This window comes from Kwoniella shandongensis, chromosome 4 (genome assembly GCF_008629635.2).
Source record: "Kwoniella shandongensis chromosome 4, complete sequence".
NCBI classification, from domain to species: domain Eukaryota; kingdom Fungi; phylum Basidiomycota; class Tremellomycetes; order Tremellales; family Cryptococcaceae; genus Kwoniella; species Kwoniella shandongensis.
The window spans coordinates 379,550-407,141 of record NC_089290.1 but is presented as its reverse complement, the minus strand read 5'-3'; the positions used below and the strand labels follow the sequence as shown (position 1 = coordinate 407,141).

At 49.4% G+C, this 27,592-nt stretch overlaps 9 protein-coding genes across 9 annotated transcripts; 2 read left to right on the top strand and 7 right to left on the bottom strand.

Moving 5' to 3' along the window:
• Nucleotides 1-277: 277 nt before the first annotated feature.
• Nucleotides 278-3,183, bottom strand: CI109_102171 (uncharacterized protein; the record flags this gene model as incomplete). The annotated part of the gene is made up of 9 exons (XM_032004828.1): nucleotides 278-415; nucleotides 493-651; nucleotides 718-1,089; nucleotides 1,158-2,135; nucleotides 2,178-2,258; nucleotides 2,317-2,572; nucleotides 2,628-2,685; nucleotides 2,755-2,977; nucleotides 3,070-3,183. The coding sequence occupies 9 exons, from the start codon at nucleotides 3,181-3,183 to the stop codon at nucleotides 278-280; spliced, it is 2,379 nt and encodes a 792-aa protein (XP_031860943.1).
• A 765-nt stretch (nucleotides 3,184-3,948) lies between these two features.
• On the bottom strand, nucleotides 3,949-7,158 carry CI109_102170 (uncharacterized protein; the record flags this gene model as incomplete). The annotated part of the gene is made up of 9 exons (XM_032004829.1): nucleotides 3,949-4,164; nucleotides 4,228-4,389; nucleotides 4,450-4,869; nucleotides 4,931-5,920; nucleotides 5,969-6,040; nucleotides 6,083-6,335; nucleotides 6,395-6,452; nucleotides 6,524-6,752; nucleotides 6,859-7,158. The coding sequence occupies 9 exons, from the start codon at nucleotides 7,156-7,158 to the stop codon at nucleotides 3,949-3,951; spliced, it is 2,700 nt and encodes an 899-aa protein (XP_031860944.1).
• A 423-nt stretch (nucleotides 7,159-7,581) lies between these two features.
• Nucleotides 7,582-9,929, bottom strand: CI109_102169 (uncharacterized protein; the record flags this gene model as incomplete). The annotated part of the gene is made up of 6 exons (XM_065967094.1): nucleotides 7,582-7,930; nucleotides 7,985-8,204; nucleotides 8,286-8,555; nucleotides 8,628-8,660; nucleotides 8,717-8,771; nucleotides 8,823-9,929. The coding sequence occupies 6 exons, from the start codon at nucleotides 9,927-9,929 to the stop codon at nucleotides 7,582-7,584; spliced, it is 2,034 nt and encodes a 677-aa protein (XP_065823166.1).
• Nucleotides 9,930-10,477: 548 nt separating this feature from the next.
• CI109_102168 (S-formylglutathione hydrolase) lies at nucleotides 10,478-11,671 on the top strand (the record flags this gene model as incomplete). The annotated part of the gene is made up of 5 exons (XM_032004831.1): nucleotides 10,478-10,900; nucleotides 10,981-11,020; nucleotides 11,090-11,162; nucleotides 11,282-11,549; nucleotides 11,615-11,671. 5 exons carry the CDS (start codon nucleotides 10,478-10,480, stop codon nucleotides 11,669-11,671), a joined length of 861 nt encoding a protein of 286 aa, XP_031860946.1.
• A 254-nt stretch (nucleotides 11,672-11,925) lies between these two features.
• CI109_102167 (uncharacterized protein) lies at nucleotides 11,926-14,347 on the bottom strand (the record flags this gene model as incomplete). The annotated part of the gene is made up of 10 exons (XM_065967093.1): nucleotides 11,926-12,125; nucleotides 12,231-12,465; nucleotides 12,564-12,715; nucleotides 12,943-13,107; nucleotides 13,182-13,259; nucleotides 13,349-13,489; nucleotides 13,558-13,621; nucleotides 13,686-13,720; nucleotides 13,838-14,008; nucleotides 14,149-14,347. 10 exons carry the CDS (start codon nucleotides 14,345-14,347, stop codon nucleotides 11,926-11,928), a joined length of 1,440 nt encoding a protein of 479 aa, XP_065823165.1.
• Nucleotides 14,348-14,835: 488 nt separating this feature from the next.
• On the bottom strand, nucleotides 14,836-17,352 carry CI109_102166 (uncharacterized protein; the record flags this gene model as incomplete). Its single annotated transcript, XM_032004833.1, has 12 exons — nucleotides 14,836-15,263; nucleotides 15,324-15,360; nucleotides 15,413-15,487; nucleotides 15,547-15,616; nucleotides 15,673-15,876; nucleotides 15,936-16,093; nucleotides 16,148-16,217; nucleotides 16,277-16,582; nucleotides 16,693-16,699; nucleotides 16,767-16,852; nucleotides 16,929-17,186; nucleotides 17,294-17,352. The coding sequence occupies 12 exons, from the start codon at nucleotides 17,350-17,352 to the stop codon at nucleotides 14,836-14,838; spliced, it is 1,758 nt and encodes a 585-aa protein (XP_031860948.1).
• A 483-nt stretch (nucleotides 17,353-17,835) lies between these two features.
• CI109_102165 (uncharacterized protein) lies at nucleotides 17,836-21,078 on the top strand (the record flags this gene model as incomplete). The annotated part of the gene is made up of 16 exons (XM_032004834.1): nucleotides 17,836-17,886; nucleotides 17,942-18,140; nucleotides 18,221-18,424; nucleotides 18,499-18,669; nucleotides 18,725-18,803; nucleotides 18,884-19,139; nucleotides 19,209-19,309; nucleotides 19,364-19,481; nucleotides 19,534-19,631; nucleotides 19,693-19,755; nucleotides 19,824-19,950; nucleotides 20,009-20,152; nucleotides 20,203-20,279; nucleotides 20,340-20,637; nucleotides 20,708-20,958; nucleotides 21,021-21,078. 16 exons carry the CDS (start codon nucleotides 17,836-17,838, stop codon nucleotides 21,076-21,078), a joined length of 2,295 nt encoding a protein of 764 aa, XP_031860949.1.
• A 245-nt stretch (nucleotides 21,079-21,323) lies between these two features.
• Nucleotides 21,324-23,277, bottom strand: CI109_102164 (uncharacterized protein; the record flags this gene model as incomplete). Its single annotated transcript, XM_032004835.1, has 11 exons — nucleotides 21,324-21,544; nucleotides 21,608-21,676; nucleotides 21,761-21,845; nucleotides 21,908-21,994; nucleotides 22,076-22,160; nucleotides 22,253-22,275; nucleotides 22,361-22,514; nucleotides 22,601-22,668; nucleotides 22,769-22,860; nucleotides 23,008-23,102; nucleotides 23,213-23,277. The coding sequence occupies 11 exons, from the start codon at nucleotides 23,275-23,277 to the stop codon at nucleotides 21,324-21,326; spliced, it is 1,044 nt and encodes a 347-aa protein (XP_031860950.1).
• A 690-nt stretch (nucleotides 23,278-23,967) lies between these two features.
• On the bottom strand, nucleotides 23,968-26,819 carry CI109_102163 (uncharacterized protein; the record flags this gene model as incomplete). Its single annotated transcript, XM_032004836.1, has 8 exons — nucleotides 23,968-24,220; nucleotides 24,282-24,402; nucleotides 24,468-24,620; nucleotides 24,690-25,134; nucleotides 25,187-25,265; nucleotides 25,324-26,406; nucleotides 26,479-26,561; nucleotides 26,613-26,819. 8 exons carry the CDS (start codon nucleotides 26,817-26,819, stop codon nucleotides 23,968-23,970), a joined length of 2,424 nt encoding a protein of 807 aa, XP_031860951.1.
• Between the last annotated feature and the right edge of the window lie 773 nt (nucleotides 26,820-27,592).

Below are 27,592 nucleotides of genomic sequence, written 5' to 3'. Positions count from 1 at the left end.
TCCTTTTTCAAATTCCTCTCAAAGAGGGACAAGCTTCAACTTGAGCACCTCTGCGTCTAAGCACGCCGATAAGCCTTGAAAGCTCGGTAGCAGAATAGAGCGGCTGTAGACGAGGCCAAATTCCAACAGAACATGCATGATTGTTTTGACATGAAACACGGAACATGAAATATGAAGTGAATGGACCACTACAATGCGATTGTCGACTAATGCACTATGCTACAGGAACTCGTTCTTTTCGATGACTGTTCAATGCTACTAGTTATACTTTTTTTACTCATGTCTCCCATGCGATCGGGTATCCATGCGGTAAATGATCTTGAAAACGTTCGAGGAATATCGCCAATCCTCCACCAAGTATCATCTCGTGCGCCCAGTATGCTGTTCTAGCCCAAGCGGTTCCTTCAACAGGGTTCTGCAGAACGATCAAGGAGGTCAGCACTTGCTACATACTCTTATCTTCCCACAATTGTCCTGGCCCATACAACATACGCTCGTGAATCTGAAGTACGCGTGAGCGATATTGAGCATGCTAATGATCTTCCCGTCACTTGCGTTGTCGGGCAATCGCTCGATCGTACGACCGTGTGCTGCACGCTGTTCACCCGTCGAGAAGATCGTTCCGACGCATTCAAGTGAGAGTCGTTCGGCCTAAGGGGCATGAAACAGAGCGTCGGTCGTTCAGAAGTCCATCATGCATCAAAAAAGCCAGCTCACCGGAATAGAATGTCGTCCATCGATCTTCCACCAAAAGTCCGCGATGCGTCTCCAGATTGGCCTCAGTTCAGGTCTCATCCCTTCTCTCCCCTTCTGGTACGTAGAGGCTACCTTCTTCTCCAGCTGCATCATCTCTTTCAGCGCCACTCGCGGATCGGGGTGATCGAGTGCTTTGGGGTATTCTTGCCCAAGCAGCATTTCGCGAACGACGTAGTCGTCCTTCCTGTCAGTCACACAGAGGGGACAACTGCAGGTGAAACCCCATCGCTCGGCAAGGGTACTCCGTTCGATGTATGCCTCTTCGCCCGAGAAGTACGAAACGAGCAATTCAGTATCGCTTGGTATGTCGTAAAGGGCACGATATACAATCATCTAATCAAGATATATTGCTGTCAGCTAGGCGTAGGTCGACATAGTGAGTAAACACAGGCTGAACCTACATCACCCCAATGTACGACCATCACATTTGGCAAGCACGAATGATTGGCCAGTGAAGGAAGACCAAATAACATCGTGGCAGTTTCAGCCATACCCGTATCTGAAGCTCGACGACTGAGGGGGGAAACACCGAAAGAGTTGGCATCTAGTACACCTGCGATCTTGTTGATGTCGATCTCCGGTAGTCGATCTTGCAAGATATCAGCGAGTCGTTGTTCTTCGGAGATCGCGATTGGAAACTCATTCTGGACGGAAGCCGGGTCATCCCTTCGACCAGTATGAAGACCATTCAAGCATTGCATAAAGCTCGGATCATCGAGCAGTCGATGAATAGCTTTGTCAAGGGCAAGGACCTGAGTCGTATCAGTCGATATGTTGGATCCGAAATCCAATCCGACCAACGCAGTATTCGGAGCTTCGGAAAGGTGTCCAGTGATGACCGCTTTCGATGCAAGCAATACTTGACCTGTTTGCACGTTTTGTGTCAAAACCAATCCTCTTCCTCGACCGGGGATGATCCGGACCTCAATAGGACCGGTATAATCCGCCACATCCAGGTTCGGCGATGGGGTCAAGCGTGTTTCCTCCCATAACTTGGTCCAATCGTATCGTCCATGCAATGCACCAGTTTTCTGAGTGACGATCTTCAGAACGTAGTCGGGTAGCTCAGATATAGCCAAGCCGGAACACTTGCTAGTCAGTATTGCTTGAGCTTCGTCACAGAGTCGAAGACCATATGCCGCTTTCATCATCCGCCAGTAGAGTTTCTTCTTTTGATCTTGTGTGATCTCGATGGGAGTTCCAGTTTTGCCTCCATCCTCCACGAGGGTTCGGGCGTAGTGACATTCACGATACGCTGAGCCGAATTGCTGAATGTCGAGATAGGCTTGTGCTCGATTCAGCCCGATAAGCAAGGCTTTGTACGGATCCGCTGTGACCTCCGGATCGCCCAACGCTAGAGTGTAGTGTCGGATAGCTATCTGTGGGTGTGTTAGAGACTGCGATGAGTCAATGGAACTCACCAGTTGTGCCATGTACTCTCTGCGACCCATCGCCATATTCCCAGCGGCTTTGTGTTCCTCCCAGCTCAGCTCATCCGGTCCCTACGGGCGTCATCAACATCAGCTATATTACTCACACTACTTACTGTCCGAAACTTACAGCAGAACCAGTCGACCATTTGATGCGTGCAATTGTGCTTGATCGACCATTGACAAGTACCACGTCGACCGGGACTTCGACTCGCAGCGCATATGCACCACTTAGTCCAAATCGCACATCAGGTTCCTTGATGGCGAGTGTCGTACCTGGTGGATAGAGGTCTTGAAGAATTGTGGCGGAGATTCCGTAAGACGGTCGTGGTGTGGGATGTTGAATTGTGACAGGGAGAGAGAACCCTTCGGGATCTTCTACGTGGCTGTGTATGGTCAGAACAGTGTCAACGCTTTAGACAGGAGAAGTACATGACTCACAAGGTAATACCATTCCCAATCAGCGAGGTCGTCAGTACTCGACAGATAAGGACTTTGCCTGTGCACACACCTTCCACTCAGCTTGGATTACCAAACGCTCACGAGAGGTAATGAAATTATCACTCACCTTCGTTCCTTGTCGGACAAATAAGCTGTCGTATGGCGACGTGTTCCAGCTCCTCTACAGTTTTGGTGGACGAGCGAAATGGTCCTCCTCGAAACACTTGAAGAATTCGTTTGTGTTTCGGATCAGACGGTATGTGAACCCTATCTTTCTCAGCAGCCACGACAGTTTCGCGACGTGGGATTAAATTGATATCGACGGGTGTCGGGGGAGTAGTCCGGTTCCGCTGAACAATAAGTCTCGCTCAGCTCATCATACAGTTCTTCCGGACTAAGGGAGCATAGCAAGAGGAGGGTAGAGGAGGGTACTTAGACTCACCTCGTACGCCTCCTTTGCCTTTTTTGCCACTCGCTCATACTCCTCTTCCATCCTACTGATCCCCTTTGCACCTCCTTCCTCTTGACTGCTCCTCTTGGACACAGGTGTCTTCATATTCACCACCTTTCTCACCCTACCCTCCTCGCGCACGGAATCCTCGTCCAATCGCTTAGAGGAATGTCCGTATCCTGTTTGGATATCAAGACTGCCTCTTGAGCAAATTCCTTCGAGTCCCGTTATGATATTGAAGTTCCTTCCACTGCGATGCAAGGAGAAGAAAGAAAAGAACGAGAGGAGTGACAACGATTTGAAGTCACTTGTGCCTGTCTGTGCGTCTGTTTGTGTGTTTGTGTGTATGGGTGCTTCTTGATGTCACTAACAACTCTCGTGTCAGAAGTTTGAAGGCTAAAAGTTATTTAACCGTAAATTGCATGCACGTACTCCTCGTTCCTAGATCAGATCATATCAGTTATCGCGAATCATCAGCGGAACTGCAGTGGCGAGCTCCATCAAGTCGCGACGTGTCGTCATGCTACTGTTCCTAAGCATTCCCGTCACCGTGTATATTGTATGTACCGATGAACACTCTCAGGCGTACGAGCGTGATCGAATGGACATCTAGGCACCCCAGGTGCGATGGCTGCTTGTGGACTGGGCGGGATCATCCCGCACCAACTTCCCATCGATTGCATTACCATTTTTCTCCGATGTGCAGTGAGTTGGTCTTGGTCATATAAAGTACATGATGATGGTGATGCATGTTTTTTTGGCATATGGCGCATAGTGTCACTTAACAAAGTATCTACGAATTACTTAACATATCGAATTCAATGTCATAATTCTCCTCCTTTCTTGCTCGTTTCGTAATGATTGCTCTTATCACTCCAATGTCCACCCGTAAGTCTTCGACCATCCTTTGGGTTTCTTCCCGCCAGCCCAAAGATCCTCTGTGACCTCGTTCCAAGCCAAGTCCTTTTCGTCCCACTTGGGGAGATATCCTGCATACCTTTGCGCGAATCGCGGCATTCCTCCTCCGACCAAGATTTCATGCGCCCAAAAGGCCGTACGAGCCCAAGCTCTTCCTTCATCGGTGTTCTGTCAAGATGAGACGTTAGCTGAAGAAGCCAGATATCCGTTTCAGTGTGTATTCCTACTCACGTTGAGCTCGTAGTACATCTTGGAAATCTTGAGCAAACTGACGATCACTGCACCGCCACCAGGAGGAGCGTAAGTGAAGGCTTGAATGGATCGACCGTGCGTGTTGCGCTGTGCTTGGGTGGCAGGCACAAGACCGTAGCATTCCAATGAAGCGACCTCGGCCTGGAGGTAAAGGACTTAGCTCTCACCTCATGTCAAGTGGACACCAAAGTCATCGCTCACCTTAATTGACTCTTCCAGATCAACGTGTGCTGCAAGTATGGCAATAGTCTTCCAAACGGTTCCCAACTCGATTTTTGTCGATCTCGGTCTACCTTTCGCATAAGTCTTCTCGACCTCATCCTCCAACTTATACAAGGCGACCAAAGTCTGACGACTCTCTTTCTTCGCGGCCGGAGATTCGTACCCCGTTTTGACCAATGCCTTACTCGTTTTCTCGAGCCGCGCATGGGTTTTCTCCATGAGCTCTTGGCGTTCGAAATGATCGTCCTTTCGGTCGAGGACGCAGAGCTGACACGAACAGCCGATTGCCCAGTCGTCAAGTTGCTCCATGCGCTCGTAGTAAGACTTTTCGATGAAGACGTAGGAGATTGTCAACTCGGTCCCTTCGGGTAAATCGACAACAGGACGGATATACGCGACCTAGTCCAGACATCTTTCATAAGTGCTCCATCACCATGGCTATGTGTAAGGATGGACTTACTTCTCCCAGAAAGACCTGTGACACATTGGGCAAACACGAATGGTTGATGAGAGACGGAAGACCGAAAAGGAACAATGGAAACTCCGCCGCTTTGCTCGTATTGTCCATGTCGGAATCGGTCAGTGGAGCCGAGCTTTGAATGTTTCCAGTAAAGGCATTCACATCGTACGCAGGAAAGATCTTCTCGTTCACGTCGATTCGAGCCGGATGCCAGATGTCTTTCAATCGTTGTTCTTCAGTGACCACCGGGGATGGACGGTCGATTGTACTGCCTGCTTGTTCCCCGCTGCTCAGCAAGCCGCTCCATGCTTTCGACATGCTCGGATCGTCTACAAGTCGGTGTATCGCTTGACAGATCAGGTGCGCAGCTCCTGCCCTGATATGAAACGTGTTGTCGAATTGGAAGCCGTGAACGGATACACCGTTCGCCGCTGCCGGGTATCCTTCTGCGATCGCCTTGGAAACCATGATAAGGTCGCCGACCACGACATCTTCTGTTGTAACGATACCTCGTCCTCTTTTCGGATTGTAGGTGACTTTGATCGGACCGACAAAGTCTGCCACATCGCTTCGCGGAGTGGGATCGTCGAGAACCGCAAGGCGATGTGCATGTAAGTCGTAGTGACCGTCGCTAGCTTCTTCGTGACGAGTAACAAGACTTCGTCGGAGTCTCTTGACAGTGTCACGATAGACAATGGTATCCTCACAGAGGTCGATGAGTGAATTTGCATGCTTGAATAATTGCAGTTCATACGCTGCTTCAGCTTTCCAAAGACGCAGGTTTGCCTTATCGTGTTCCGCCACATCGGACGACCAAGGGTGCTTCGCGTCGAGGAGTGCTTGAGCGATGACACAGTTTCGATACGCCGCACCGTAGCAACGAAGTTGAAGGTTACAATCGACAAGAGAGAGAAGAACGCTGAAGCATTCGATCGAGTCTTTGGCGAGGGTCGGATCTGCAAGTGCTGAGGTGTAATGTCTACGAGCAATCTAAAACCACATGTCAGGGATCGGCAAATTTCCCACAAGTCGACTCACCAGGTAATTACCCTCCTGGCTCATCTCGTCACCACTTGCTCTGTTATCTACCCAACTCATCTCCACAGCACCCTAATCATATCAGTACACCTGTTCATGTACTCTTGGACTCACATTCGAGGGAAACTTCCACTTGATTTTCTTCGCTTCTTCCGAGAGATGATGGATGGATACGATATCGCTCGGAACTTCGACTCGCAGGGCATAGTACCCGTCCAAGCCGAACTTGAGGTAAGGCTCCTTGATAGCGAGGATTGTGCCAGCAGGATAGAGGCCTTGCAGCACTTCCCGAGAGTCCGAGTAGAAAGTCGGGGTAGGGAAAGGGATAGTAAGAGGGAGTGCGAATCCTTCGGAATCCTCGACGTGACTTAGTAGGTATGAACTGATCAGTAGCCGTCCCTACAATGAGTGACTGAGGTGACTCACAAGGTGGTACCACTGTCAACCATAGTCTTTGTGAGTACTCTGACAAAGATGACCTTGCCTGCCGTGCCGAAGAGTATCCCACGTCAGCAAGAGTGTCTCCATAGCAGCCACAGAGCCCTTTCAACTCACCCTCATGCTTCTTTGGTATACTCAGCTGTCGCAGGAGTAACGGTTCGAGCTCGCCAACATCCTTGGTACAGCTGTACGTCGGACCATCGAGGAAATAGTGCTTGTTCTTGCTGGGTGGCGAAGAGGGATGTGTATACGGGTTCGCCGTGTTGTTGGCCCATTCCATGACGTCTTGGCGTTTGGGGAGACAGACTTCAAAGATCTTTTGCGGTGGCATATATGCGTTTTTCTACATCAAACGATCAGCATGCTGACCCCTGCACTGTGTATCACTTGCTAGAAATGGCATGAAACGGGATATATTGCGTCAAGCTCGAGGTACATCGCGCACTCACCTTGTGCGCATGATGAGCATTCGCAAACACCTGCCACATTTCCTCCGGGATACAACCCCCTTCTTCCGTGCAACAAGGAGGAAGATTATCCAACCCTGCTTTGATAGCTCCAACCGCATGATCACCTAACATCGCACTATGATCAATATCATGGTCGCCAAGAAGAACGTGGGTGTGAGACCCTGACAAGTCGGTATGTTGACCAAGTGCACGGAGTAGACCGCGTCTTTGTTCGTGTTGGGTTGGTAAACCGAGTTGTCGACGGAAGAGGTTGGACAAGACCTCGCTGCGACGATCCATTGTGTCACAAAGCTTTGATAGATGTAAAAATCTTGTGCGAGCGTGGAGAGAATCAAACTGAAGAACTGATGATCAAGTTGGAAGGCCGGTATGAGAATGAAGAATTTCCCACGAAAGTGTGCACGGATCGGTATGATGACGGCGGTGTGTGTGTTCTGTGTGCACACAATCCTCCTTTAGGACGTACTACACCCATACAAACACGCATCTATCACTGATAACGTCCAAGCGCTAATAGATTAGTGCTTGTGGCATACAGTACACCTCATACATCGGCAACGTCCCGTAGAACTGGTGTGACGACAGGAAGTTCATTTTCCCTGATCGTCAACCCCTCAGTGCATTGAGGGACAGCACTGCAATACCATTGAATCGCTCAAGCTCACAAGTGTCCATACCATCTATCTTGTACCGACAACACAATTACAACATCCCTCTATCTCTTGCCTCTCGCAAAGCTCTACCCCTCGGTCCAGCTTGTACCAATACATTTCCCCAATCACTTCTTCTAGATCTCGTCTCTCTAGCCCCCACCTCTGTCATCGTTTCGCCGGACTCCCAACTACTCGTACTCATCCTCGAATTGGGTCTGGATCCATGATGACGAAAATCTGATGATGAGCGATAAGGTGAGTACGTGCGTGATTTGTGTGAAATGGCAGGTTCTCGTGCTAGCGAGGCCGCCTTACTTCCTGATCTCGAGTATGAGTGTGATTGTTTTTGGGGAAGAGTGGCGAGTACAGCAAGGGCGTTAGATCGAACATCTGCCATACTACAATGCCCAAATGTATCAGTGCATCTCCAAAGGGGAAGTCGCTTGACTCACCACAATCTGTATCCAGGCGGCGTCATACCTTTCCCAAACGTTCTATTCACGTGATTCGAACAAAGTAGTGCCAGAACGATATTCATCAAGTGGAATGGTATCGTCCCGAATGCTGCGGTAGAAAATTCGTGTAGCTTTTGACGTTCGAATCGCATCCAGTTGGATTTACAACCCGGTAATGTGGTACGAGGATAACATCGCTTCGAGTATGTTGCGTCGTCTTTTGTTCCGAAGCGCAAATATCAGTCAGGGAACTGTTTTGTAGAACTGACACAGGACTGTCATAGAGAGAGCCACTCACGACGTGGATTGAAATAGCCACAACACCTCAACGAGTTTTGCACTCTCAACCTCTCTCCGTCGTCCAGAAACTGACTCCAAGCCTGATTCAACTTTCTATCAAGCTGCAAAGAGCCTCGCTTATAGGAAGTGTATCCGACGAGACACATCGATAATAGCGTAGGCCAGAGAAGGAGGTTATAAAACGCCAAGATTGGGCGAGAGTTGAGGAGTACTCCAGTAAGACCAATTAGAGACGAGAATATGCACAGCAAAGAAGCTAGGGTGAGAACTGCGAAACACCAATGTGTATCAGCTTGGTTCATTCCTTGTTACGAACACTTCGAAATGTGATTCCACTCACAAACAACGATATCAGGATCGGTGACCATCGTCACTTCGCTATTCGGGTTGACTGGCTGATTAGCTAATGTAACAGAAGTGTTTGCTTACTTCTAAACATGATCAACAAAGCCCAAGTGAGTCCACCGATGCCATATCCAAATACCTATCTCCAAGCGTCAACTTACTGTTTCTACTTCATTGTATGTGGACTTACAGTTAAGACTGAGAGCAACAAAGCCCATTTATACCCTGTCCATCTCTCCTTCTTCCCTTTCTCTAGCCTGTTCACAGGACCAGGTGTCGGGAACTTGTCTGTCAACTTTTCGTTCAGTCCGTCCTCACCGCCCTTCTTGATCATGACATCAGCTGCCTTCCCGCCTTCTACTCCATATGCTTTCCATATTGTGGCAGGATTGAATGGGACCGCAAGTGTCGAAGTGGACGATCTTGTCGAGGAAGAGGTAGTACTACTCGTAGATACGAATGATCTCAAAGATCTCGTTGAGTGTGTAGGTGACGATGGAGTGGGCGTGACTAGTGAAGTCTGACTTTGCGAGAACGGATTGCGCAGGGACGATTTTATGCTTGATAAGACGCTATTGGGTCTATCTCTCGGTGTGGTAGGTAATGACGAACCGCTCTCACTGGTTCCTCCGCCTCTTCTTCCATCTGACGAGATGATACTTGGTGGTCCACTAGATCTGGAACGGCGAATATCGAGCGGTAATAGCGGGACCGGCTTTTCTCTTAAATCCCGGGGGAAAAGATGGTATTCGTCTTTCCCGTCTTCTCGGATCGTTGAAGTCAAGTCACTTCGACTTCCTGTACTGAGGTGATGGTATGATTTGGGATCGGTTCGATGTCTTTGTAATGACGCCAGAGACGCAACAGCATCTGCATTTCGTCGACTCGATTCGTCATTTGATCTCGATCGAGATGCGGGCGGAGCACCATATGCGACGTAGGCGTGTGGATGTCGAATGGCTTGGATAGGACTTCTAGCTTCGTCATCATATCTATGAGTAGCGAGATGTGAGGTTGAGGAAGGAACAAGTCGGATGGTAGGATTTGGATAATCTCTCCTCTCAGAATCTTGTCGAGAAGCGAGCGGTGAGCGCTCATGATACCTTTCCAGAGGATCATTATGTCCCGCACCTAAGCCCAAACCTCTCCCTGCTCGAGAACCATCAGTGTTGGTATTACCGGATACGTTGATATACGGAGAGAGAAGTGCTGGAGAGTATGGTATGTCCAATTGAGGTAAGGGCGATACGTTGGGATTCGGAGAACGTCGTCTCAAACCTGATAGATGATCTGTCATAGTGGCAGTCGTTGTTGTCCACAGAGACCAGATGCTGAGAACCGTCAGTTTCGGTGAAAGGACTGTTGTTAGCTACATGATCAAAGTTGGGTAGGTGTTCACAGAACGAAGGAATGCTAGTCAACATGAAATCGAATCCTCAGCCACGCTGAATACAGATTTGGACTGATAGTCTGCCGAGTCGAGTCAGCCAGCCATCAGAGTCATGCGATGCCTTGCTCTGTGAGTCTCTCATGTGAGCATAGCATGAGCATGAAGTATAGGTGGTAGGCATGCGTTGGAATGTGTGTAACCAAAGCATGTTGATTGTTCCATCGACTGTTGTTTACAGTAAAATGACCTTGCACGAAAGGTGCGTATTGTTGTTGTATCGTTAGCTCAGTTAGGCACGTCGGCTCTTTGCTCCAGGTGGAGGCGGTAGTAGCACGTAACCGAAGGATACTTATCGCCTGTGACGTCTACTTGAAAGTCGCTTCCCATCTCCATATCATCTGTCATCTTCTTCCTTGTCATCAACCACCTCCAGCTTCAGCAGAACAGAACACGCAATGCCTGCTCTTGAGAAAGTCTCTTCGAACCGAGTATCCACTGGATCTCTCACGAAATACAAATTCCCTTCATCTTCCTTATCTCTCCCTACGCAATTTAACCTTTTCGTGCCTTCTTCCGCTTCTCCTTCTTCTCCCGTACCAGTCCTCTTCTACCTCGCCGGATTGACATGTAATGAAGACACTGGTGCACAAAAGGGTGCTTTCCTCAACAAAGCTGGAGAAGAAGGTATCGCTATTGTATTCCCCGATACTAGTCCCAGAGGAGCGGGAGTAGAGGGTGAAGATGATGATTGGCAACTTGGGACTGGAGCGGGGTTCTACTTGAATGCTACTAGCGAGAAATGGAAGAAGCATTATAACATGTATGATCTGGTCGTCAAGGAGTTACCAGAGGTATTGAAGGAAGCAGACTTGGGCTTGGTAAGTCGATCGCAAGCCAATTATCTCAGCTAGGAAGTTGCGTCCGGTTCCGCAAAGCTGATGACCATGGACGTCGACAGGACTTCTCGAGAGTATCGATCTTCGGTCACTCGATGGGAGGTGAGCTAGCTCTTGCATGTCTGCAACAACGCGCCGAGAATTGAGCTGACATGGTATTCCTCTGTATAGGTCACGGAGCGCTATCAATCTACCTCAAGAACCCTGGACAATACAAGTCCTCGTCCGCCTTCGCTCCTGCTTGGTGAGTTGATATCGCTATCGGAATGTATCTCTTTAGGAGTATCACTATCCTATGTGCAGCTATGTTGCGATCCCTCTATTGCTAATCAAAGTGAACCGAGCTAATGCAGATCTCTCCAGTAACCCATCTAAGACACCATGGGGTGTCAACGCTTTCACAAACTACCTTAACGCCGTCACTCGCTCCTCTCCACCTTCCGAATGGCTCCAATACGACTCTTCCCATCTCCTCCAAAGCTTCAAGGGCGACGCTCATATCTTGGTGGATGTTGGAACCGAGGACGATTTCCTGAAAAAGGGTCAATTAGAGCCCAAGACTTTGGAACGTGTAGGTAAAGAAGGCGTGGAAGTGAGAATGCAGGAAGGGTTTGATCACAGTTATTACTTTGTGAGTGCGCCTTTGGACGATAATATAATCGCTCAGATTCAGAGCAGGCTGACGGCTTGGGGTAGATCTCAACTTTCGCACCTGAACATGTCGCGTTCCATGCCAAGTACCTCAAGGCGTAGAGGAGAAGTAGCAAAGGACTTTGTATCGAAGCATGCAGATAAAACAAGATCACATGTCGGACCGGTCATTGAATTGCGCTTCGAGTGATGTTACTAATGTCTTGCCATGAGTAGACCTTGCTAATGTGTGAGGCTGCTCATTCTTGCATCAAATTACAAGACATTCAAATGCTCGCTTCTAGCTTATTCTACAACCATAACCAGGGTTGACCCTTTACCTTCTAACGTGAGCTTACAGTAAAACACGGACCCAATCAGACAAGAGGAACCTCGACTCTCAATCCGTCGACGGTGCTCTTGACAACCCTCCCATCTTTGATCACACCCTTGAGGTACTGCAAAGGCTTGTTGAGGATCGTGACGTCTTCGAGTGGGTTGGAAGAGAGGATCAACAAATCGGCTGCTGCGCCTTCTTTGATGATTCCAATCTTGCCTTCCATACCGAGGACTTTGGCTACAAACACATTGTCAACGTTATAATGATCCAACGGTATGAGGAGAGACGAGAATCGGCTCGATCAGAAAGCTTGATGGGGAGACAAGGTCGTGAGACACTCACCACCATTGATAGTTGCCTGTTTCAAGATCACATCGGATGGCAAGACCGTCGCTCTGAGATCGAATTCGCTCAGTTGACAAGGCTGCATACTCGCAAAACAGTCTGTGCCATAAGCGATATTGACCCCAAGTTCGTGAGCTCGCTTGATCACTTTGTATCCTCCGTCAATGACCAGTTTGAGCTTTTCTCGAGAAGAAGGAGGGATGATGGCGTTGTATGGAGGTCGGGCGAGGAGCTGTTTGAGAGCGAGGCATCATAGGGTCAGCTTAAGTTCTGGCAGCTGATAGCCAAAGAGGGAGAGCATTGCGTGCCCGCATTGTCATCTACACTTACCTCTTGCACAATCAACGTTGGGGTGAGGTGTACGCCCTTCTTGGCCATCAACTTGAGAACTTCATCATCGTCGATCAGATGGCCATGTTCGATACCGCCAATACCTCCTTCGATAGCATTTCGTGCACCTTGGCTGGTGAAGCAGTGGGCCGCTGAGCGATGAGATTCAATGTCAGTTGACAAGTATATCCGGATGAACCCATTCAATGCAAGACGCTGCGGTACTTACTGACGAGTGTTCCTTTCTATCGCGTCAATAGGTCAAAAAATTAGCAGTCTTTCCATTGCACGAGATCAACGGTTTACAGTATGGTACCAGCCAAAATGTGTTCTGGGTTTCAAGTCGATCGGAGTTGACAGGGATACTGTGACTGTGGACTCACCATCATTCTGACAGTATCGCAAATCGCCTTGATCTCCGGGACTGTGAACTGTTCACTATCCAGCTTGTCTGTAAGACTCGCGACTCCTCCACTCGAACAGATCTTGATGTGATCCGCTCCTGCCATCATAAGCTTTCGAGCGGCTCTGAGGCATTCGTCCACTGCGGAGAGAAACATGGCATCAGCACAGATTCCTAGCAGAGCTGCAGAATGGAGCGGAATATAGGATTCTTACCACCATCTGCCACGTAGCCTTCTGCGCCTCTGTGAGGGCCGTTTCTTAAGCTGATATCATCACGATCACTATCGTCCCCTACCAACATGACACTTAGATCAGCTTACGCACACAAATCTCTGATGATGGCATCTTCTCGTTTACAAATCGCGTATGTGCTAACTCACCGTGACCTCCAGACTGCGAAAGGACGGGTCCACCTTGGAAGATCCTTGGACCAGGGATCAACCACTGTTCCGTAGCTTCTTTGTAATGACGAGTAGCCCCTCCCACGTCTCGGACGGTGGTGAAGCCTCGATAGAGCATACCTATGATGCAGATGTGACTGTCAGCGATCTTGGTTTTGTGAGATCAACTAGTTGTAGGTTGTACTCACCTTTGAGCACGTAGGTGGTTTTCAGAGCTGTGTCAGCCAGATTTGTCGAGAATATCGCACTTGGCTAGTGAAGGGGGTGGCAGTCGACTTCAGTCCAGCTGCTCTCCCATAAGGTTCGTGAGACTCACATTTGTGGCGGGTACAGCAGTGATATGGGTATGGACTGAGGGGTATCGGTGTCAGCTTGATTCCCGTTATGGTCGTCACGGCTCCGTTCCCCTTCCAGCTTTCCCCTTTATCATGTACTGGACACCTCGAAGACAACTATACTTGGACTCACCATCAATCAATCCGGGAGAAAGATACAACCCTCCTGCATTTATACTCTCCCATCCATCCTCCTGCATGTGTGCAAACTGGCTTTTTTCGATGGAGACGATCTTGCCAGCTTTAATCTTGACGGTTTGGGAAGGGTGGATCTTGCTCGATTCGACATCTACGACGTTGACGCCTGCACCAAGAGAATCATATGTATCAGCAGCTCGACTCAGCCTAACGCAGCTGTCCCAATGCAGATGACCGTTGTCAATCGGCATATGAGGTTGGGGGAGAACATGGGTCTTGTTGTAGTTTCGCTCTTGCGACACTCACCGACCAAGCTCATTGCCCCTGCTTCGGGTCTGATCCAAGGCGGTGTTGAGATGTCATAATCTGCCGGGACCGGATGACTGATCCAATGAGGTGGGACCCATCCTACTCCGCCTGTAGTCTTCTTACGAGCTTGATCTTGCTCTTCAGGAGAGAGAATCTCGAAGTTACCAAGCGAAGAGGTGATGTTTGAGATCGTCATCTTATTCTGTATTCTTGTTCTTGTCTATCTCAACAAGGTGGAATGGAGGCGAGTGATCGTAGTGATATTAGATTAAGTGTGTGTTGGGTAGTATCACGCAGAGATACATTACATATAGGCGCTACATCCTCCTCCATTCCATCGCATAGATGGTGACTGACACCCCCCTCGCCCCCTTCGGACTTCACCGACTTCGGCTACCTCCACTCCTTGAACCCATGTGGGAGATAGCGTCTTATCAGGTTTACCCTGAACTTTCGCCTAATTCACCGGGGGCAAGGGGCAATCCTCCCCGTGAGCGGGTGGTGGCCCAAAATGGGTGAATTCGCATTGATCGACCTTCCTTCGTGAACATAATGTGCTGACCATGCGAGATCGTGACTGTCGCGAAGATCATTTTGTGGTCGGTGGACGATACCTCCCTGAACACTCTATCACATGCATGTGAGACACTGCCATCCGTCATACACTGAATCGCATCTAAACACTTAGAAGTCTACCTTTGCTTTATCCGCCCAAGTACCTCTTGCTTCCCATTCCAACGCCTCCTTATGCAACCTTTCCTCCTCGATTCCATCCTTCTCTCCTTCCTGCTCGCTCTCTCCCCACCCACCTCCACCAGGTGTATGTAGAACCAACCAATCCCCTGTGCCGAACTGCATCGACCCTTTCCCACCAACATTGATCGTTCTTACTCTTCCATCTTTGTCTTTGGGCTGTTTGTACCACAGATTCAAGCCTGGTGCTCCGGAACCTCCACCATTCAGACCGTATGGTGCTCTCGCTCTTCGTTCCGAGAGGATGGAGACCTGTAATGGCTGAAGGAACTGGAGCGACCGGACACAGCCGTCCCCACCGCGGTACTTGCCTACTCCGCCTGAGGATTCTCGGAAGCCAAATTCGTGCAGGATGACAGCTACGACAACAGCTTTCGAGTCAGCCCAGATCTGAATATATCAGATTTTCTTGAACTCACGATATCGACGTTCCAGGATCTCTGGATCAGTGATACGCTACATATTCTGGTTTTAGTATGTATTACGGCTAGAATGTCGACCAGCTTACAGTGTTGGTCATATGACAATGTACACCCGAAGTACCATTCCATCCGTCTCCTGCACCACTTCCTCCGGCAATGGTCTACACGTGGACTCCTCAGCTGTGATTACATCTCACACCAGACTTGCACGAGGACTCACTTCGTAGTATCCCCAACCATCGATCACCTCTCCTGTCACAGGATCTTTCCCACCCGCACCGAATGTTAAGCTACAGCTCCACGATTAGGAAATCCGTCTATGGTGTGGAGAACGTAGTGGACGTACTTGTTGCAACATCCCTGGCTCGCGGCACAAGCCTTAAAAGCGAGCAAGACCACATCAGTGATCCTCTGACTGGTCATCACGTTTCCACCACAGACTGCACTTTCGGGCGACGGAGAGAGGAGTGAGCCTTCTGGAATCTTGATCTCAATGGGAACTAAACATCCCGCGTTGAGGGGGATATCTTCGCCAATCATAGATCGCATACTGTTTTTGATCAGCTGAAGCTCTCGACCATACAGATCCTATCGGTGAGGTCGACATACCAGTAGATGACAGCAGCGTGGACTACACAGATCGGAGCATTCAAGTTTCCTCTCAGTTCCGGGCCGGTGCCTTCAAAATCGAAGGTTGCAGAGCCGGCTTCGGTATCGATAGTTATCTTGAGAGCGATGGGTGAGCCGTCGTCGAGGTAGTCGACCGCCTGCCACGCAGAGGGGCATCAGCCAGAGTCTTCGCTACGTGATTGTCAACTTACATGAAGGATGTTCGTTCCCGCCCGTTCTGCAGCTTTTCTCAACATATTCCGAACCGCCTGTTCGGCATTGCTAGAACCAAACGCTCATCAGTCGAAACAAAGAACATTGGCGTGTGCAGGCATACTCACTTTCTGATATGTTCCATATATCGATGCACAGTCTCCAGATCGTATTCTCCTACTAAAGCCCTCAAGAGACTCGATCCTTTATTGTTCGCCGCAATCTGCGCTTTCACATCCGACTCCACATCTCTAAAATTTCGACATCCAGAGCAACCGGGATACTGTGCCGGTTCGTCAACCATCACGCGATAGAGGGAATCATGGTCGTAGTATCCGTCAGAAACGATTTTGAGAGATTGGATGTTGGCGCCTTCTTCAGAGATGTGGGTGGAGGTCGGTGGCATAGAGCCGGGGAGGATACCGCCGATGTCACTGCGCAAAGAAGACGATGTTAGCTGTGACCAAAGGCAAGGAGGAGAATTGAAGAGGGAGGGAGGGATGGTCGTCCCATGATCACATTTGAGGGACAATTTGTCACGAACCTGTGATCTATAGATGGCCAGGGTTGTCAGCGTCGCCTACCACATTCAAATCGATTCCCACGAATGCTACTCACGTCCACGAGAAGCAGTAAAGAAGATGATCTTGGTCGGATCGTTCTCATCAAAACAAGGCGTGATTACAGTCAAGTCGGGCAAGTGACTACAACCGCGGCAGAGCATCTATACCGTCAGCTGAACGCCTACTTGTCCGATATATACAGAAACACTGTACTCACCTTCCACCTGCCATTGGTGAATTCGTCAACAACACATCACCATCTTTCAAGTCCTTTCCGTGTAACTTCAATTGATACTTGACACTCCAGCTCATCGATCCGAGATGCACCGGTACGAAAGGGGCATTCGCAACCAAGTCACCCGTAGGGGAGAAGACGGCGCAGGAGAAGTCGAGACGTTCTTTGATATTTGTCGATATAGCGGTCTGTTTCAGGGAACGACCCATCGCTTCCGCAATACACATGAAGCGGTTAGAGCTAAGACAAAAGGGAACAACGTCAGTTTGATACACTGCGTGAGTGAGGTAGACTCGAAGTAATGTTGCTCGGGCTATAGGTGAGTTGGTGAGGAGGAGAGGGCTTACAAGAGTGATAAGGTGATAGGGTCATATTCGGCCACCTTGGATCTTGATTCGTTGACCATCTTGTCGAGCTCTACTGGATATGCCTAATACCAGGATATGTTGGCGAAAAAGGGATACTAGCAGGTCGCTCGGAACGCAGAAGTGGAGGGTGGATCAATGCGAAGCTGAACGAGTGCCCGCGATATCACGCAAGTCTGATCCAGTAGTGCGTCCAAAAGAGGAAGCTAGGGGGATCAATCGCTGGTCGACTGGATATGACAATGCCTGTTGTAGATTTGTCAGAACGGCTGGTCAATGAATGGAGGCAAGGTGTGGATAGTGGTTGGATGACTGAATTGCGCTTATCGGGTTCACGGGATCTACTCCGGGAATCGTCCGCCGCGCTTAGCTTGACGACTCATATTCGTCCTGTCGCCATTGCCCGTATGTCCATTTGACAGTATCGAGATATCTTTCGCTTGCTTCGAGACTTCAAGAAGACTGGATTGCGACATCACCAACGCTGTGTGCTTTCGGATAGTATCTCGAAACAATCTACAGCAATGACGAACACCACCATACCCAATAACTCTGTCCGAGTATCAATTGACCGAGTAAGCTCAACGCGATATGAGTATATATCACAACGCTGATAGATACTGCTCGTAGGGAGGTACATTTACCGATGTTCACACTTCCATCCCTTCCTCTTCGAACTCTTCCAAGAGGGAAGAGTTCGTCCTCAAACTCTTATCTCAAGATCCATCGAATTATCGTGATGCCCCGACAGAAGGGATCAGAAGGGTGCTGGAGAGAGTTACGGGGCAGAAGTATGGGAGAGGAAAGCCGTTACCTATCGAGAAGCTTGGTGGGTGTCGAGCACTATCCCTCTGTCCAGCGCCCACTCTTCTCGAATTCAGTGAGAAGCTGATTTCTGAGATTGAGCAGAATACGTTCGGTTATCAACCACAGTCGCTACCAATGCTCTGCTAGAACGTAAAGGTCAAAAGCATGCTTTGGTCATAACGAAGGGATTCAAAGATCTGCTCGAGATTGGAAACCAAGCTAGACCCAAAATCTTCGACCTGAACATCAAGAGGGCGAAGCCGCTGTATTCCAAAGCTGTAGAGGTGGATGAGCGAGTCACGCTTGGTAAGTTTGGCTGAGATGGTCCGCCTTCCTTCCAGACTCTTCATCTCAGTGCGTAGCGCTGATGCTTAGGACAGTTGGATTCTCCTCTGATCCCAAGAACGAGCAGAACGCTCTTGTATTCAACGAAGACGGATCAATCAAGAAAGCATATTCGGGTGTTGCCGCAGATGAGCAAGCAAACATCTTGCCAGGAAAGATTGTGCAAGGACTGTCTGGAGAGGCTGTAAAGATTCTGAGAGAGCCCAGTGAGTTTTCAACCCTCTTCTGTGTTGATTACCGATGTCACTGACGGAAGGGTAGAACTCGACGCCGTGAAGAGCGATCTGCAAGCGCTATACGACGAAGGATATCGGTCCATCGCTGTTTGTTTGGCTCACTCGTAAGTCTAACCTGCTTCTTGATAGGCCTCAATGTGATCGAACGATATCCGCGCTCACACCTCACTGACCTCACGTGTAGATATACATTCCCAGACCACGAGCTTGCCATTGGCAAAGTTGCTTCCGAAATCGGTTTCCCTCATATCTCTCTATCCTCCCAACTCTTACCCATGATCAAAATGACTCCCCGAGGACAGTCCACTACGGCCGACGCGTATCTCACACCGGTATTGCAAGATTACCTGAAGGGGTTCTATGCCGGTTTCGAAGGTGGTGAGAAAGGCGGTTTACATGTGGAGTTTATGGGCTCCGATGGTGGTTTGGTCGATCTCAAAGTGAGTGCTGTGGACTACGAGACTATATCATCTTTCCGATTGGATGTTGACGTGCTTGTTGTCACGCAGAACTTTTCCGGCCTGAAGTCGATTTTGTCTGGTCCTGCCGGCGGAGTGGTCGGTTGCGCTCTGACAAGTTGGGACGAGGAGGAGCGAGCGCCAGTCATTGGGTAAGCTAGACGACTTGTGTGAGTGGGTTCTAGCTGATGCAACCTGCATATCAGACTGGATGTAGGTGGGACTAGCACAGACGTCTCTCGATATGCTGGTCGATATGAATCGGTGTACGAGACCACAACAGCGGGTATTTCAATCAATACCCTTCAGCTTGATATCAATACTGTAGGTTGCACCTCGATCCTCTCGTTCTGCTTCGACTGATCCTTCTGTTTAGGTCGCAGCTGGAGGAGGTAGTTGTCTCACGTACAAGAATGGTTTGTTCCGTGCTGGACCAGAATCGGCGGGAGCCCACCCCGGTCCAGCGTGCTACAGGTATGCACGAGGTTATCTTTTCATTGGCGTCGCGAGCGCAGCACTGACCTATTGGGTATAGGAAAGGTGGACCTTTGGCTTTGACGGATGGTAACCTGTTCCTCGGTCGACTTGTACCCAAATAGTGAGTGGCTTCCTGACGCTGTCTCACAACGATGGAGGCTCCTTCAGTGCTGATCTCTGAAGAGATAGCTTCCCCAAATGCTTTGGTCCCAACGAAGACCAAGATCTCGATCCCGACGCTTCCAAACAAAAGTTTGTGGAGCTAGCAGAGGAGATTCGTAAAGAGACAGGAACGGAGAAGACTATTGATGAGATCGTGAGCATATCCCATTGCCTTTGTAGCCCAGTGAGCCAAAGTCATTTCCTCCTCTCAGGTGTACGGCTTCGTCAAGGTTGCAAATGAGACCATGGCTCGACCCATCCGAACCTTGACCGAAGCGAGAGGCTTCAAGACGGACGATCATGTCCTGGCCTCGTTTGGCGGTGCAGGTGGTCAGCATGCATGCGAGATTGCCGAGGTGAGTGAGAAAACAGCGAATGTTTTTCCGAGGCTGACTATCCTCCTTAGCTTCTTGGCATAGATCGCGTTCTGATACACAAATACTCCTCCATCCTCTCCGCTTATGGTCTCGCTCTTGCCGATAGGTGAGTCAGCCCACCCGTCCAGCCAGACTTCTCCCGATTGATGTCTGACCTATCACACAGAGTATACGAGCTTCAAGAGCCAGCTTCGGATACTTACTCCTCATCTACTACTCCGAACCTATTCTCCCGATTGGACAAGCTCGCCACCAAAGTCACCCAGGTACTAAAAGACTCCGGGTTCCCAGAAGACAAGATCCAGCTTGAGCGGATACTGAACATGCGATTTGATGGGAGTGATACTGCCCTAATGATACCCGATATAAATGGGACTGGAGAGTTTGACAAGGAGTTCAAGAAGGCTTACAAGGAAGAATTTGGGTTCTTGCTCAACAAAGCTATCATCGTGGACGATGTCAAGGTGAGTCGAGGACCTAATCCGATCTGGAATGAAGACAATTGAACGAGCGCTGATGTACGTCTCGCCTTAGGTCCGAGGTGTCGGAAAGACGTTCGATAGTCTAGGACCGTCAGCTTTCAAAGAGATCAAATCCCTCTCATTGAATACTGTCGACCCTTCGAAGGCAGATTTCAATCAAGAATGTTACGTATGGGACGAGAGCGTACATAAAGGAGATAGGGTACAAGTACCGGTATTCGAATTGGGCTCGTTGGAAGTTGGCGATAGAGTGATTGGTCCAGCCATGATCATAGATGATACCCAAACGGTGTTTGTCAATGTGTAAGTGGAAGTGTAGCGTGGACTGTTGGAACCGAAACGCTGATAGCTGGGCGGTATCGTAGCGGATGGAATGCTGTTTCCACCAGTAACCACCTGTTGATCAGAAGAGCGAAAGAGTAGATTCTCGTGGCATATCATGGGGAAGAGGCAGAATAGAGTAGAGTTGGGGAATATGTAGATAAACTAGATGCAAAGACAAGTATACAGCAATGGGAAAGGTCTGCTTTGCTGTACGTCGGATTTGTTCTTCGCGACACTTACAACCTGCTACACATACGAGCGCTGTCTGACAGCAACATGATTGCATCTATACTTTTAAACGATTATATTCTCATACTAAATAGCTTCGCTACGCATCTGCTCTTCTACACAGCCTTCTCTGCATTACTATAGATATCCGATAATCTCATATGCACATAAGCTCCCGCCGTCATGATATCGTATCTTGCCGGTCTGTCAGGTGTGATACACGTCTCTGGGGGAATGAGGGGGACGTCGTGATCACATCCGAAGAAGAAGGGTATAGAATATCTGTCCCTGGCCAAAGTTGGGAGAACTCGATGTCTAGTGGAGACGAAGATGTCGTCTGTCACAAGAGGGTATCAGTATACATCTTTATGAAATGCTATGAGTCGAAGTTGTGACTTACTGGTCCATCGAGCGAATTGATCACCGATGTTGATCACAAAGGTATCAGGAATATAAGGTGCGTCGATCCCTTTCCAAGTGTAACAAGAGCGGCCCGTCGTCAGCTTCGCGTCCCCTCGCTCGTACATGGACAGGAGTCGTTGCTCAAACTCACATTGTCCCTTCCTGTTCTGCACCTGTAATGCAGCGGGGACATCGTCCTGTCTGAGAATGGTAAAACATTCAAAATCGGTGTGCGCCTACCAGTACAGGTATTCCGTTAATTCACATCCCATCGAGAGTTTGACAAAGATTGACTCACTCCAATACCAGGGGTAAGCTCGTCAACTTCCCTCTCCCCCAAACCGGGATAGAACAAAATTCGCATAATAGCAGCGGGGTGCTTGATCTGTTGTCGTAGAAAGAGGACAAACGTGGTCAACATCAATCACGACAAGCGTCGAACCAGGTCTGCGTCGACTGGGCTCACCTTGTCGTCGAAGAATGTTTCGGGCAAGTTAAGAGCGAGAGCGAAGAGCGGGAAGAGGGATTGACCAAGACCAAGGACGGCCGAGCTGTCACATCAAAGTGATTGAGGTGTGAGCCACCGCCCGGATTCCCAACGCGACACGACAATCCTTCATAGAGTGTGGGGGACAAGACTCACTAGTAATCTAAGTTGGCCTTCTTCTGCTCACGGGAAATAATGCATCAGCCAGATGTGACTGGCAGCTCTGCACCTAAATAATTTTGCAGGTCGGGTCGGGGCACTCACAAATTCTTCTGCACCTTGCCAATCCTTCTTCTCCGGCCAAAGGTTTTCACCATGTTTGATCTCCCCGTCTTTCCCAGCATCTTCGAACGAACTTGGATCGATGGAAGGGTCGAGTCCCATGTTGAAAGCTTCGTGCATATCGCCCTTGTTTTTGCTACGAGCGGGACGGAGCGAAGCTATTCAGTCTCCGCTTGTGGACAGACGAGATGGGAGGGGACTAGATCGGAATGGTAAACTCACGGATCATTGTTCTCTGTCAAGAGTCCCATATAACCTCTGAAGTTTCCACCAGACTTGGTGATATCGACCTATCACACGCACGGGGCCACAAGCGTCAGACCCAGATCAATCACCCCAGACCAGTCTCCTCTTTGCTCGAGGTCGAGCATTCATCCCTACTAGACTCACAGTCTTCTTGACCTCGGCGGGAAGTTTGAAGAACTCTTTGGATTGTCGGAAAGTCTCGTCTACGGTATCGAGCGGGACGCTGTGGTTCTTAACTAAACGATCAAGGCAGCAAGTCAGCTTTCGTGGGAGGGAACCTCGCATGCCATCATGGGTTTCGTTGATTAATCAAGCAACACGTTGCGGTGCGGTGGTAGTCACGGGTAATACAAGCTCTGAGAGTGATTTGAGGTTCGACTCACCATAGAAGAATCCAGCATTGAGACATGCGTTCCTAATCTTGTCCGCTACAGCCTTTCTTTTCTCAAACTCTGGAGAATGAGCATCGGTCAAGTCACTATTCGAGGTCAAGTCAAGTTCCGTTGGGTCATACAAATCAGTTTACAACTCGATCACACTGGACATTCGCTGGAATCAAAGGGCAGGTAGAAGAGCGCTCTCACTCACATGAGTGGGATGTGATCGAAATCGGACTGAGCCAATGATTCTTGCAACGCCGCGAGGTCTGACATTGTTGATCCTGTCTTGTCTTTTCTTGGTCTAGCACCTGGGTCGCAATAGAGGCTTTAAATTGATGATGGTAACTACAGCAAAGATGAATGGAAACTTCGGAAGTGATAGGTGCACCAATGTAGAGAGTAAAGATGCGTCCAATGTTAATTACGGGAGACCCGATTTTCTTATCTATGGAATGCAACAGGAAAGAAAGCCGGTGTAAGCGAACTTGATTCGGTCTGATCAGGAATCCTACGTCCTTCCTCTTGGCGTCTGCAGACGCTCTCCCCTATCGGAAACCCGAAACCACCCTGCTGTCCCGGTCATCAACACACTAGCAGGACCGCATGCAAGCAGTTTGATTCGTCCTTGCGGCGTGGTGTAGGGTGGGTGAAGGGGGCGTTCATGGCCAGGGAGGGTAAATGACAGGGTTATATCGGCTAATAACGAGGCGCTTATCGTGTGCAGTACGCGCGTACGGACTGGTACAAATTCAACCCCGAAGAGAGGCGTAGCGGAGACGGACCTCCCGTCCGGAGACATGAGGCTGTCGCAGGCATGATACTAGGGGCACTGTGCATGGCTCAAATCGTTATGGATGATGATGCTCATACTGTGTCTATGTATGTAATGTCACCTTACAAGTGCGTGATTGAGGCGTTCCCAATCTCTTGATTATATGTTACTCCTGATGGAACCTACACCGCTCACAACACTGACAGAGCCCGATCTACCATCTTCGTCCACTCATCGCCTGTCATATCACCCATCGGATGAAGTAAGAACAAATCCAGCGGTCCTTCTTCTTCTTCCTTTCCTACCACTGATCTACCATCACCAGCGGTTATGGCTGCTGTGAGGGCTTTACGTCTCTCGGCTGGTGAGAGCATAGCATCGACTTTCGAATCGTCATCAGATTTCGAGCCGTGATGTGTCGAGTTCGTGTGGACGGACATGTCACTTGAATGAAGAATCAGCCCCACACATCCAACTCTTGGGGGTCCAGGGAGATGCTACTCACGGACTGTTGCCTTTTGAGGATTGATATCCCGGCCAGGCGTGTCCATCTGTGAGATGACGAATCACCCTTTCCGAGATAGCTTCAAAGGTATTTCTTAATCCTGATGTCCCTGGTGTCGCAGCTAGAGACCAATCTAGTCAGCGAAATGGTATCTACGGTTGTGGCGCGGAGGGATGGCCTACTCACCTGCTAGAGCTTCCAACATAGAAGAACACATTTGAACATCCAGTAAAGCATCCACGTAGGCAGGCGCAATATTCCACCCATTGTGTTTGATCCGCCACAACGCGTCAAGATAAGTCACGCCTTGCAAGAAGAAGGCGTGCATGATCACCCAAGCTAAGAAAAGAGTCAAGCATCGTCAGCATCGGTTCTGACATCAACAAACAAAAAGAACACGACGCTCACGGAAATCAAGTCGTCCCATCCTGTACATGTCCTTGTAGATCTTTATCGTCTGGACAGAACTCGACATTGTCTTCTTCACTGCTTCCTTTCCCGGATTTCTGTTCGCCGGACTAGGTTGGAATAGCAATGTCATCGTATGATGGTAGAGCAGTCGCCTCCATTCAATCGTCGTCAACCCCTTGCCCTCGGGTAAGAACTCTCTCCAAGCCTCAAGTCGACACAAGATGTCTTTGTACCATTCATCTGAAGGTCGGGTGGAGGTTATCGGGACGGTCGTGAAGGTTGGGGAGGCTGATGTGGTTGATGATGTGAAGAGACGGCTGAGGATTTCGGACTGGAGTATTCGAATCTTGAATACGTGGATAGGGGTGGTCTTGAATGGCGACGGTTCACCGGGTGTGATCTCGGTCTCGGAAATGAGAGAATCGTCGTAAATGGATGGGAACTGTATCGACGTTAGCGTAGGATTAGGATTGACGAAAGGAAACATGACATACCCCTGCGTTGATCCATGCGTCTGGGATGGAAGGAGGTCTCAATAAGGCGGCGCAGAACAGTCGGTCGAAAGAGTATGCACTGTGTGTGCTATCAGCTATCGGCTCTAACACAGGTGATGTAATCAACCCTAACTCACATCCAGAACAATCTCCTTCCCATATCCTTCTCCAAGTGATTCTTCACGTTCATAGTCGCCCTCGATCCATGCTCATGATGTAAGCCCAGCTCCACCGCCAGCCTCATCGCTGCTCCTGACAGATCCCACATGTTGCCTGCATTCGTATACATCGCGTACACCAGATGCGTCAACATGATCTGCAACTTGGTAAGGCCAGACACAGTTCCTTCGATGGCCATGTAAGGCATAGCGGCATGGACAAACATCTCCGCTCGGGGGTTGAGGAGATGATAAAGCGGTGACGAACGCGGTAGGGATGCTGCACCGATAGCGAGGACGAGTAAGACCGAGGCGATATCGCTAGGTGGGAGGGCTTCGTCGGTGAAGCATACTGATTCGAGTTGGTTCTGAAGCGTGGGGAGGTGGAAAAGTGGATACGCCGAATTGGTGACGAGAACGAAATGCTGGAGAAGGTCATGTATGTGTTGGTAAGAGGGAAGGATTGACTTATCTATATGTGCGAGATTGACAGGCGGTACGGGCATAGGTTGAGATTGACGGGACGATTGACGGGCATGCTGCGGCCGCAATGGTGGTAATGGTTTTTCGCCTTCGTAGTTAAGATGGATCTCGCGTATGGAGCTCTTGTGATGACTGTGGACTGGAGGAAGAAGAGGAGCTAAATGTCGGTGTGAAGAGACATAGTCTGTTGGATGTCCGTGATTATTTTCGGACCCTCCGCTATGACTCCTTGATCTATATCGATATGGTGGTGATCCATTTCTGTGTTCCGAATCACGATCACGATCGACATGTAGTCGTGGTCGTTTGGGAGCCGAAGGACCGTAGGAAGGAGGAGGAGAATGGAGACCAGGGTGAACGTGAACACCGTTGTTTCCATAGGGGGCAGAGTAGGGGGTAGAACCCTCGGTAAGCGAGACCGAGGGAGAGGAAGTGGAACCACTCGCAACGATTGGTGGTAATTTGTATGCTTGTCCTCTTCGTGATGATGACGACGATGCAGGTCCAGGTCCGAATCCAGGTCCAACAGCTTTCTCACCTTCCAAAAACCGTATGCGTTCTTCTAATGCAGCGATGTAACTGACGAATGACGAACAACGGATCAGCGGTCAGACTAAAGTTTGATTGGGTCCAACTGAAGACTGAACTTACCTCCAAGAGGTGGTCGCGTTTGCATAAACACAATCTTTCCCTTGCTTCGTACATCGTGCACAAGATGGTCTTTCGCCAGAGCACTACGTCGTCACATCAGCATGGACACGTAGCAAGTAATAATAAAGGCTTACTTTGATCTTTCGTGATCGACAAGGTTCGCATGCTGACCGGGGTGTTATCCGACCCAAACCTGTTGGCGCGAGTAACGGTCTCTCCTTATCCTTATCCCTTTCCTTCTCCTTCGGTGTCCCTTCCATACTGGGCGGTGTGGTTGATTCCGATCCCGAATCTCGACGTAACAGCGATGATGAAGGTGGTGGTAGTGATGGACGATCCATGTTGGAATTGTTTATGAGAGAGTAATGAGATGATGTTGTTGATGATGATGGAACAGCATTTGTTCTCTCACTTTAATTTGTTTGGGGGGGTGTAGTCGGGGTGAAAAAGTAAGTTTACGCGCAGCAGAAGTGATTGATGAAGGAAAAAAGGAGAAAAAGATCGGATGTGAGTGAAGACGGAGCGGAGTTGCGTTGCGTCCTTGTCCATCCATGTCCTCGTTAGTTAGTCCTAAAATCAGGCTAATGAAACGGATGGGTACTAACTCTTGAGAGCGGATGGGGAGTACCGTAATACGAATCCCATTCCAGATTGATTCCAGAGATTTGGTTGATGTGCAGCGGCAGCGGCTAGCACCATCCCATCACCAAGCGACAGCAGGTGGATACCCCATTAGTCCCATACATACATACTGCATTGTACATCCATCTACCCTTCTCCCTTGGCTCCTTCTCCTTCTCCTTGCCCTTGCCCTTGCCATGTCCTTTCTTCCTTTCCCTTGCCTACCGCCGGTTGGAATTCGGGTCTAAAAACATCCCTTGGTTTTTCGGGACTACGATAGACTACACACCGTGCTTAGACTGCTACTACTACTGCTCTACTACTGCTAACTGTATAACCACCACTCGGTTAATCTCTTGGCGTGACGGTAACCGTTTGCAGCCGTTACCTTGAGATCCTTTTTCACTTTTGCGTAACTGTTACCGTACATCACTACTAATGCCTTGCCGTTATTCCATATCCACCTTATTGGTATTCCCATGTGCACAAGAAC